Source organism: Arvicanthis niloticus, chromosome 1, assembly GCF_011762505.2.
Source record: "Arvicanthis niloticus isolate mArvNil1 chromosome 1, mArvNil1.pat.X, whole genome shotgun sequence".
Lineage (NCBI taxonomy): Eukaryota > Metazoa > Chordata > Mammalia > Rodentia > Muridae > Arvicanthis > Arvicanthis niloticus.
Window position 1 is genome coordinate 129543249 of NC_047658.1, and position 12361 is coordinate 129555609.

The 12361-nt window shown below is 42.2% G+C and overlaps 1 protein-coding gene across 2 annotated transcripts in view; it reads left to right on the forward strand.

Annotated features, from left to right (window-relative positions):
- Positions 1-12361, forward strand: part of Cemip2 (cell migration inducing hyaluronidase 2) — a 78142-nt gene that overhangs the window by 36556 nt on the left and 29225 nt on the right. For both annotated transcript variants that reach the window (XM_076918410.1, XM_034483800.2), the window contains exons 11-14: positions 1805-1933; positions 4463-4551; positions 10597-10728; positions 11975-12010. In XM_076918410.1, the coding sequence (XP_076774525.1) occupies positions 1805-1933; positions 4463-4551; positions 10597-10728; positions 11975-12010 (386 nt within the window). The remainder of the gene's footprint in view (positions 1-1804; positions 1934-4462; positions 4552-10596; positions 10729-11974; positions 12011-12361) is intronic.

Sequence of the window (12361 nt, forward strand, 5' to 3'; positions counted from 1 at the left end):
TGTCTCATGCATGATCATTCCTGAAGTTTTCTCTCTAGAAAACCTGCTTCAGTAAAGCCAGCCTTTGGCAGGGTGTTCTCCCAGAGTAGACTAAGCCAGTTTGTCACACTTCCCCATTGCCTTTTATAAAGCTGCCGTTACCTGTTTAGACATGACAGCATAACAGCAGCCGTGTGCCTGTATGTCCTCATCCCCCAAAACCCTCGGCATCTTGGCAAGGATGATCTGCCCTCTGCTTGCAGGGGTGCGGTCTGAAGCCTGTTCTCCAGCCCCTTTATGTTTCCTTCTGCTGTCTGATTGGCATCCAGAGTGTTGAGTTGGCCAACGGTCTTTTCAAAACAGTTCATTTTATGAAGACCAATTTGTAAACTTTGATCATGGAAAAACGTTGACATTGCAGTCATTTAGGTGAGTAGGTATGTTTACCTTCCATACTTCATGTCCTTCTGTGTCCCTAAGGACTTTAGTAACAACTTTAACTAATAGGATACAACATATATTTTATTTTAATGATCTTTTCCCCCACGACATTGTGAATCACTTTACAATAATCTTACTACACATGAGAATATAGTGGGCACTAAATAAAGACATGCTGAATTTACACCAATTTATCTTTTTACACTGTATGTTTAAGTTAAAAAAAAAAATGCCTTGGCCATGTTCCATAGTGTGTTGCCCTTCACATTGAGCTAATTATTAATTCAGTTACAAAATAAAAAATGAGAATGAGTCAAGAGCTTTTATTTCTGTTTTCGTGTCTCACTTTATATCAGAAACTTCCAAACTGTTCTGTTCCTGTTAGGACCAGTAGTCCTGCAGCCAAACAGACAGGGTCCACACTGAGAGACAGCACCCTGATTCATACATGTGGCATCCCCCGCACCCCGCCTCCCTTTGGCACAAACTTGCCCGAGAACAGGAAGGGCATTGGAGTTGTTTGAAAGAAGCCAGTGAGCTCTGTCTGCCAGCAGACAGTTGTTTAATAGACATGACTCATCTATTGATCAGGTTTGGAGGTAAACATGAAAAACCACATTGCTTAAAGGCTGCGCTGTCCTGGTCATACAGAAGGCAAGCAGGGCTCTCCTCTGCATAACATTGCAGACTTCGTAATGATGGGAAAGTTGGGTTTGGGTATTTGCCAACTATGTCTTTTGTTCCATCCTGCAAGCAAAATCTTATTTGCTTTGAAAAAACAACCAGATATAACGGCTCAGGGAGGCTGTGTACTATGGGCAACTTTTTGCATTCAGTTCTGAACCTCAAACAATGAAAAACATTTGTTGTAGCTTAGGAGGGTGTTTCACATGGTGGCTTCATAAAAACTGAGGCTTTATAAATGTAGAAGGTCAATGGTGCATATTTTCACTCATATTCAGAATCTGGATATAATACAAATATATGTATATATGACATGAAAGTTACAGGAGGGGACTCCAAGGGGTTGGGAAGATGGAGTCTTTTATGGGAGGAAGTAGGACAAGGAGGGGAAATGGGGGAAGACAAATACCACAGATTTTCTTCATAGACAGAATCTGGATTGTACATACGTACATGTGTGTCTGAATATATAATATCCAAGCAGAGGGGAACTGTTTACGGGGGAAATGGGGAAAGAGGAGGAGCTTGGAGGAGGGCCAGAGGCATCAAATGGAATAAATGTGAGTGAGGCATAGGAATATACATATACACACACACACACACACACACACACACACACACGTGTCATAATGAAACTCATTTTTTGTACATAATTTTTTTTAAAATAATGTTTTTAATGGCCTTGCCTTTTCATTTGTAGGATGCTGGAATATGGTATTTATTCCACAAGGAACCAACGGGGGAATCCAGTGGACTACAGCTCTTAGAGAAGCCGGAACTCACTCCACTGGGAATATTTTACAACAACAGGGTTCATTCAAATTTTAAGGTAGGCTTCTGCAGTGCATGTGATCACAGGGTGGATTTCGCTGCCGTGACCCCTTCATCTTCCTTGTGCTGCAGTGACAGAGCTGCAGTATATAATGAACAGATCTTCACCTGGCTCAGGGTTCTGGTGGCCGGTTCTTCTAATCGACAGCCAACATCTGTTAAGGGCTGTTCTAGTCACACCATGCCAAGGCACAGCATACACTTGCATGCATGGTCTGTTTAAATCTATCATAGGCTCTATGGCAGTCCTCATCTTCTCTCTTGTCCTTGCTGCCTGCACGCCCACCTGCCTACCCTCCTTCCCTCTCTCTCTCCTTCCTGTTTTCAGTGTTGAGTTTCTGGGATCACGCATGTTACAGGATACATATTTGGGACTGAGGACTTTTCATCCTGCTTCACGTCCTTGCTTCTCTCCACAGTGCTGGCTGAGTGTCCTCTGGCCATTCATTACTACCATTGAGTATTTCAATGGGGAAATACTATTGAAATACTATTTAAGAACATTGCACTTAATTTAAGTCACATAAAGGCCATTCAGAAACTCCAGTCTCTGGTGGTATTTGTCACCCCGCTTCCCTTCCATCGAGATGAATATCCTTGGTCCATCTCCTGTTCTTAAGTTACTTCAATCTCTTTACTGTATGTTAGATTATTTCCCATGATATGACTCATTTAGAGAGGACTCTAACATTTTCATGGATGACCTTTAAAAAGCAGTGTTGGAGTTAGAGAGACGGTTTAGTAGGCAAGGTGCTTGTTGTGCAAGCAGGAGCACCTGAGTTAGGATGGAAGCACCTGAGCCAACAGCGGTGTACAGCGCTGTGGCTGTGTCAGCGCTGTGTTCGTGTGCACCTGTAACCCTAAGCCTGGTACAGGCAGAGGCAGGGAAATGGCTGGTGCTTGCTGGCTACCAGCCTAGTACCAGGTTCAGTGTATAGTGACCTTTGTACTTGTGCATACAGATTCATAACCCCCCATACACACACACACAGACACACACACTCTCACATTCACACACGCGTGCATCTACAATATGAGAATATAAGTGTTCTAAGAAACTTTGAATTACTTGAACTGCGACAGGAAAGTCCTGCTGTTGCTGCTGTGAGATGGGTAGTTGACTGAGGCTAATATTGAGAAAGTAGCATCTCAAAGGGAGAAAAACCTTGTGATGTGAAAACTATCTCTAATTAATTCTTGGTGTCATGTGCTGTGACAATACTCACTTATCTCATTAATTGTAAGAGTATTAAACCTGACGCTATAATTAGGTTTTAATTAGTTAAATTTGGGAGTGATTATGTAGAATATTTTATAACCAAGGGAAATTGAACCTTTGGAATCATAAAAAGAAGCGTGCCATGTTGGGATCACTCATCACGCATGTGCGCACTTTGACCAGCCCCTGCGGCTTTGCATGCTAGGCTTCCTGAATCTTTACCTAGCCCGGGTCAGCCACCATGTTTAATTGGCCACTTACAGGGTTACACTTCAGTGTTTAATGAATGCATTAAAAAACACTCAGAATGAAAATCCTTAGCTTTATGCTTGCCCAATTTCTCTATTTCTATTTCAGTGAATTAAACAACTAGCTATTTCTGTATTTGACCCAATCAGATTGATCTAAACTTTTCTTCTTGGCCTAGATAGCTCAACAGTTACACTGAACCATCACCTCTCTGCTTGTGAGGAAGCTGAGTCATTTCATTTTTCTTCTGAATGATGGGTGTCGTTTTCCAGTTCATGTCTGGTCTCGTCTCTTCTGCGTGCTTTAATCCACTTTTAGTTGGAGTATTTGCTTCTTGTGGATAGCATTGCCTGTGATGCTTTTTTTAGATTCCCACTGTCTTACATCCTGAGCATACCATTTTTAAAAATTACATGTGTGATATGAAAACTATCATTAGTTAATTCTTGGTGTCATATGCAAGACAACATCCAGTCACCTCTTTATTGTGAGAGAATTAAGTATGAGGGTAGAAATCTGCATGGCCTGACTGTGCTTCCCCTTCTCTTCCCCTGCCCTTGGTCTTGTTAGTCCATCCAGCACTTGTTCTTGAATATTCTATGCCATCTCCTCTTTCTAGAGTTTTTCTTATAGACTCTTCCTGTGAGAACTTTTCTCTGGAATCTTCAGCTGTTTCATGTTCACAACCCAGACCATTCTGCTCAGTCAATTCCTCCCTGTCTTGAGGATTTTGGCATCATGTAGGAGCCATGTCTGGAGTCCTCTCCTAGCCCCAAGGAAGCTTCATCTTGGTGCCATTTTGCCAAGGATTTTTTTTTCCTAATTAACATGTTAAATATTAAGTGTACACCAAACAGTTGTTGAATGACCAGATGGATGAGCTAAAAATATCCAGGAACACTATTGCTTTTCATGGTACCTTTGCTTCCCCACCCCCCATTTCCCCCCATTTCCAGTTCTTGGTGAAATGAGAAGCTGAAAAGTATTTTCCTGCCTCTTTATGCATGTGTTTGTACCTTAGGATCCATATTCATTTTAGCCCATTGTTGTGTATTTCAGGCTGGTTTATTTGTTGACAAAGGTGTCAAAACGACCAACTCCAGTGCCTCTGACCCAAGGGAGTACCTCTGCCTGGATAACAGTGCAAGGTAGGGCCGTCTTCTCAGTGTACACCTAGGCTTAACCTTCCCAGGGTGAGACCATCCGCATTCAAGCACGTGGTGTTCTTTTTGATAGCAACATGCATAGATGAAGTTTTGAAGGCTCATATAAGAGGTGTTTCTCTTTCTGAAGTGCTGAGGAAGTTGATGCCTTGTTCCTCTTTCACAGAGAGAAACAGAAAGAGAAAGGTTAACAACAGTTTCGGATTTGAGAACAGACTTACTCCCTGAAAAACAAGTAACTCCCCCTGCTCCCTGGAAACCTAAGCATATAGAATTAAAGTGAGCGCTCAGATGTGGTAGAGCACTGGATTTTGTTTCAAGGGAATGACCCCAGATTCAGTCTTAAACTGGCTCTGGTTTTCGTTGGTAGCCTCAGGTTAACCTCCTGACAGGCTGTGTTACTCTCCCATGTAACCGCATAATAAGTTTGGAATGTGGGTCAGTGTTACGGCTCTCTCTGCCAGCCAAAGTAAACAAAACACCTCAGGTATGTAGAAAGTGTTCTGGACAATGTGGCAACCTGAAGTCATACTCAGTAGAAACCAGGAACATACTGTTTTTCTAGACTTCAGGTTTATTGACTAGGTTATAAAGTTGAATGGGTGATAGATTGCAAAGGCTTTTGCTAGACATTTGAAAGAAGGATGACCAGCCCAGTTAAGGGGATAAAGCACGAGCCGGATGAGAGGTAGCTGAATCTGATCTAATGTGCAAGGCAGGACTTTTGCCTTCCTTTTACTGCTAAGGTGTGAGGTCAGGAGAGACTGGGCAATGTTCACTTGGTGAATTGTGATAGGATTCTGAAGGTCAAGTTAAGCATGAAACCTCTGAGAGCACTGATCAGGGAACATTTAAGAAGGCTCCAACGTGCCGGGCGGTGGTGGTGCACGCCTTTAATCCCAGCACTTGGGAGGCAGAGGCAGGCAGATTTTTGAGTTCGAGGCCAGCCTGGTCTACAGAGTAAGTTCCAGGACAGCCAGGGCTACACAGAGAAACCCTGTCTCGAAAAACAAACAAAAAACAAAAAAACAAACAAACAAACAAAAAAAGAAGGCCATAAGGTGATCAACCTGAAATATCAAAAAAAGGACAAAAAGTTAAGGAGGACTCATTATGAAGTAGAAATATTGGCTGTCCCAGTTTGCTTCCTGTTGCTGTTATAAAAACACCATGAGTAAAAGCAACTTGGGGAGGAGAGGGTCTATTTCAGCTCAGGCTCCATCCATATTGAGGCAGGCGGTGCCAGGGCAGGAGCCTGAAGCAGAGGCCCTGTGGGGATGCTGTCGCTTACTGGATCTCTACCTTGCTTTTTTATACAGCCTCTTACAGGCCCAGGCCTACCTGCCTAGGGATAGTGCCACCTGAAGTAGGCTGGGTCCTCCCATGTCATTTAGCAGTCAAATGCCCTACAGTCAGGCCAATGGGCTAGTCTGATCTAGAAAAATTCCTCAGTTGAGGTTACTTCTTCCCAGGTGACTCTACTTTAATCAAATTGACATTAGTATATTGGCCAAAGGACCCCCCCCCCCACTCCCTGCAAACAAACAAACAAACAAAAAACCAAAAACAAAATTGCCCTTGTTTTTTTGTTTTTGTTTTGTTTTTTTTTTATTCTCTGTGTTATGAGACTAGATGCAATATGGAATTCAGTCTCTGATCTAGAACTCACAGGGACCTGCCTGCCTCTGCATCCCACGTGTTGGGATTACAGGCAGGAGCCACCAAACCTGATCACACCTGCTTTTAAAAAGTCTTTTATAATTGGTAATTTTCATGAAGTATGCTGTGTTAACTTGGTGCTGCCAGAAAAATTAATAAACAATTGTCTCCTTTTTCTGCCTTGAAAGAATTTATATAGGCCTGCTGGCTGAGCTGGCTCAGTGCTTGCTTCATAAGTATGAGATGTCAGTTCAACCTCCTGCACCTACTTAAGAGGCAGGCAAGATGGGAGGCGAGCTAAGAGGAGCCCTGGGGATTGCTGAAAAGTATCTAGCAGAATGATGAAGCACTGGGTCCACTGAGAGACCCTGTCTCAGAAACTAATGTGAAGTGTGAGTGAGGAAACCAGCTGACAGGAGCATCTGACCTCCACACTTGTTTGTTCTCCCACCCTTGTGTGCATGTGTGCAAAGGCATACTGTGTACTTTGTATGTTTGTATACATGTATGTACATGGATGGAATAATAAGTATATTTAAGAGGCTGGACATTGTGACTGAACTACCCATTATGGTTTTAGATATTGGTTACTAGATGGACCTATGCATACTCTGAAAATGGTAATTATTCCTCCTTACTTCATGAGTTCTCTTGCCAGTTTTCAAATGCATACATACTAAGGAATTAGACTCCATTAGGAAGCTGTAACTGAAGAGCTAGTTATAGAAGGAGAATGATGAGATACTTAGCAGCTGTGTGTATGTGTAGTTTTGTGTAGACTGATATATAGACTATGCTCACATGTGTTCATACAACCCAGACATGAGTAAAAATGAGTAATAAATCAGGCTGTGAGCTGAACACTGGGCTCATGGGATCCAGCAGATACACTCATCCTGGTCCTCAGAGAGGAAGCTGACTCACCAGTTATCAGAGGCCTCAAGATGGGAAATAGTGGGAATTCGAAGATTGGGAAACTTCATTTGAAGTTGGGGAATTTCATAAAGAACTTTTTAAAAGGTAGGGTGAGGCATTGTAGCCAATCAGTGCATACCTAATTAGTACATTCAAATCAGGGGAGGTGATTGTATTAGTTACTTTTGTCATTGCTGTGACCAAATATTTTACAGGAAGCAACTTAAGGGAAGGAGGGGTTATGTTTGTTCCCAGTTTGAGAAGGGACATTAGGGTAGGGAAGGAAGGCTCAGTGAGTGGCCAGGTTGTGAGACAGTTGAGCATAGTGAATCCACAGGTCAATCAGAGAGAGGGAGAGAAGGGGGGGGGAGAGGGAGGGAGAGGAAAAGGGAGGGGGAGGGGGAAGGGGAGGGGGAGAGGGAGAGGGAGAGGGAGGAGAGGGAGAAGGAGGAACACTGGTGGTCAGCTGTCTTTCACGGACTGGTGCCACTGGCATTTAGGGTGGGTCATCCTACTTCAGTTTACCCAGTCTGGAAACTTCCTCAAAGACATGCTTAGAGATGTATTTTATAGTGATTTAAATCTCATCAAATTGTCAGCAGTGTTAACAACTAAGAGACTGGAGAGATGGCTTAGCCATTAGGAGTGCTTGCTGCTCTCGGAGGACAGGAATTTCACAGTCTAAGTTGGATGGCTCACAGTCACCTGTACCTCCAGCTTCTGGCCTCTATGGGCACTTATACTTTTGTGTCCATACATTCACAGAGACACAGAATCGCACATATGCATAAATAAAAATAAAATAAATCTTAAAAAAATTTAAAACATTATGATGATGAAAAATTGATAAAAATTGATATAATTATTTTCTTTCTATTTTAGAATTAAATTATTTTATTATTATTTGTGTATGGGTATATTGTCTATACGAGTGGCAGACTGCCACCTTCATGACCCAAAAGAAGTTATCAGATCCCTTGGGGCTGAAGTTATAGATAGTTGTGAGCCACCATGTGGTGGTTGGGACTTGAACGCAGGTCCTCTGGAAGAATAGACAATGCTGTTAACTGTTGAGCCGTCTCTCCAGGCCCAAACTGTATTTTCTAAATACCAAATGACAAAGCTGAAATTATGGACGCCACGTAGAGGCTACGTAGAGACTTGGGCTGGGAAGAGATGTGGTGGCTGCCACAGTGGGTCACGTGTTGCTTTTTTAATATTTGTGTGTCTTTATTTAGAACAGCCGTTCTCTACCTGTGGGTCGTGACCCCCCTTAGGTGGGGGGTGTCACATAACTGATACTCTACATATCAGATTCCTAACAGTAGCAAAATTACAGCTATGAAGTAGCAGCGAAATAGTTTTATGGTTGGGGGTCAGCACGGTATGAGGAGCTGTATTAAAGGGTCACAGCAGTAGGAAGGTTGGGAACCCCGCTGATTTAGAATATTACAGAGCTTCTTCCCATGGCTCTCCCTGTTTGACTTGATGCTTTTTACCAGTAAGTGCAATGCCAGTGTGAGCCTTTTTACCTCTTCCGTCTAGGCTAGTTAGGACACTGGGCTTGGGTAGACATCATCCTCTTCGTTCCTGATGCTCCCATTCCAGTCTGTACCACTAGCATCTATCAGATAGATATCTCTGATATCAGAAACACACATAGGGTTGTCCCCCCCCACCCCCATGAGACGTGGGAGGAGACTAGTGGGATTCGAACACTGGGGCAGAGAGAGAGTGCAGAGGGACCCGCGCCCTCTGCAGGCGGACCCCTTACACAATGCTCAGCCACCGGTTTGCTCACACATAGGGTCTTACAGTCCATTCACCAAATGCCATCCTGGAATACACTGGGAGGGGTGGGAAGTTGGGGGTGGGGTGGGGAAGATCTGATCACATTGTTTCCTGCTTTTGCTGAGCTCCCATTGCTTACTGAGCAAAGGGGGATGTGTGTGCGTGCCTTTGACGTTTCATTTCCCTTATCCCACCTCATTTCTTGTTCTCCAGTGACTTGCTTGGTACAGAGTGTAGTGGTTAGTATAGAGTGTGCAGCTCAGATGCCTGAGGCACCCTCCCTGGGTTCTCTTTTCACAAAGATGCTTCTCTCATGGTCATTTTTGAGCACCTACTGTGAGCCCACAGCATCATGCAAAGGACCCTTCCTGTGTTATTGAAAAAGTCAGTGCAGTGAATTGATTTTTGAAATTCTTAGTTATCATTCTTAAAATTTTGTGTTTTTAAAAATTCTTTCTCCTGTCTTTGTAGGGTTGAGTTATCATGTGACAAGTTTTTTTTTTATGTTTTCACTAAGGTCCTTGTAAATGTTGAGTGAAGAATATGAGAAATTCAGTCTTTGTAATAATTTAGTTGGTCTTCTAGGTTTAGGCATTTCAAAGCTATCGACTGAACTTTTAGATTTGTCTCTCTGTCTAAAAACATCTAAGCAGCATATATTCAACAACGTAATTCACATAGACACATGTTGAAATATATAGTTAATTTTTGTGGTAAGTTTATATTAGGAATATGTGACTTAAGAATTGGAGAAGACACATTGAAGAACCCGGTATACATATGGCATTCTTTCTGTGTGCATGTGCTTACAGAAGCCTTTTACACAGTGACATTTTCTCCACTAATTAATTTATTTACTTTACATCTTGATCCCCAATCCTCCCTCACAGAGCCCCTCCCTACCTTCCCTTTACCCCTGAGAAGGAAGAAGTCCCTGCACTGGGTACCAATCCACCCTGGTACCTTAAGTCATTGCAAGACTAGGCACACCTCTCCCACTGAGGCCAGATAAGGCAGCACAGGTAAGGGATCAGGGTCCACAGGCAGGTAGCAGAGTCAGGGTATGCCCCTGCTCCAGTTACTGTGGGGACTAACATGAAGACCAAGCTACACTTCTACTGCATATGTGTGTGTATGTGTGTATGGTGGGGGTGGCTAGGTCTAGCCTGTGTATGCTCTTTGGTGGTTCAGTCTCTGGGAGACCCCCAAGGGTCCAGGTTAGTTGACTCTCTTGGTCTTCCCATGGAGTTCCTATCCTTTTTGGGCCCCTCAATCCTTCCCTGAACTCTTCCACAAGACCTCCTGAGCTCTGTCTAAAGTTTCACTGTGTGTCTCTGCATCTGTTTTGGTCAGCTGCTGTGTGCAGCTCTCAGGGCAATTATGGTAGATTCCTGTCTCTGCTGGCTATGCCTCAGGTGGACCAACTCTGTACATTGACTTTTTAAGAATACAGGAAAGGGTCTGTTTCTGGAAACTTACATGCAAATACATATAATTGTTTTGAGTATTTGAACTGTAACTAATTAAGTTGTATCTTAACTTTTTTTTTAATTTATGTTGACTCAATATGAATCCTGCCTCTTGACTCTAGCATGTATATACATAGACAGTTTCTATTTATTTTGTTTATTTCAATTCTTAACAAAGCACTTTTTTACCCCACAGGTTTCGGCCCCATCAGGATGCAGACCCTGAAAAGCCACGTGTTGCTGCCGTCATTGACAGGCTCATTGCTTTTAAAAACAATGACAATGGTGCCTGGGTCCGGGGAGGAGACATTATTGTTCAGAATTCAGCGTGAGTATTGTCTACAGAGGTAATACCAGCCGACACTGCTGGCCATTTTTAAGTTTTTTTTTATTTTTATTTTTTTAAAGACAGTGCCTCAGGTATCCTAGGCTGGCCTTGAACTTGAAGTGTAACAAGACCTTGAACTCTGGGTCTTTCCAAGGACTGTTAGCAGCGAGTGCAACCACAGCCAGTTGAATATTTTTCCATTTTTACACTGAATAGAGTGAAGGTACAGCTGTAGTTCCTGGAATTAATTATTTTATTATTATTATTATTATTATTAACGGACTGGATGGGCTCTGAGGACAAACACTACTGCTGAGGTTTGGAACCCTCTCATTCTGGAGCTTTTGATGGAAATGAACTTGTTTGTTGACATGAGAAGTCTTCAGTAGGTAGACCAGAAAGCCAGAATTAGCTTTATATAACTAAACACTGTTTATGTCAAGAGAGCTAAATAGAGATTTTGAAACTACCTAGGGGTTTTGATTTTATTATTGTTCTTTTTGGAAACCCTTTAAAGTCTTTCTAGTCTTCTTGCCACTTCTCTCAAGATGAAAGTTGTCCAATTCTGTCTTAATATGCCTGCTGACTTGTGTGTTACTGTAGGCAGGAAGCACCTAGCATGTTTTTTTTTTTTTTTTTTTTTTTTTTTTCCCACTTGCATTATTTTAAGAGAGGCCTGGTGCATTTTGAATTAAGTATTAGTGTTTAACAGTCTAGAAAAAAAAAATTCATCATTGTCTCTGACCATTTTCACTTTAAATTTAACACTGTTAGCTTTGTAGGGATGGCATATGTCTCAGATGGAAAAATTGTGAAGCAGAGTATATGGTATTCTTTCTAAAAATAAAGATTAAAAACACATTTTAGTTAATACTTTTATATGGTGTTTACTAAGTTCCAGATACTATTCAAATACTTGCAGTGTTTTAATATATTTAATTCTCTCAAGAATCATATGAGAAATGTTATATTATTATTTCAACCTATGGATGAGAAAACTGAGGGGAAGGAGCTGAGAAACCGGTCATAGTTGGAATGGCAGGATTTGAACTAGGCATCTTCAGTGATTCTTTGGTGACTGGGAGGTTGGACTGCTGCTGGGTTGTTGCAGAGCGAGCATCAGGACTGGGGGCGGGGGGGGGGGGGGGGGGGGGGGGAGGGGGGAGGGTTTATGGTCACACCCTGAGGGAATCGCCTCTATGTTTTCTGATCACTTAGACAGACTCTCATCTCTTTCCTCTTACAGATTTGCAGATAATGGAAAGGGGTTGACCTTTGCCAGGTTTGTAACGGTTTTACTTTGATTATTTTCAAACTTTAAGGTAAAATCACCATTAGTATTTTTGCCTGTGTGTTTTGGAATGGGGGTGAGGAGTTAACCCAGGGATGTTTTATAATTTATTAGCATAAAAACAAAGAAAAAAAACACATTCTCTTTGCTACCACTAGAGGGCCAAAACACACAATTTTTTTTTTTTTTTTAATAGACTAATTGCTTTTATGCCAAAGTTGTAGATGAATTTAGCTGAAATTCCACAGAAGGGTAGGGTAGTCATTAACTGTGCCTAGAAGAAAACTCTTGAACTTCAGGCTGAAAGTCTTTAAAAATAAAGTATGAAAGAAGATAAATGGG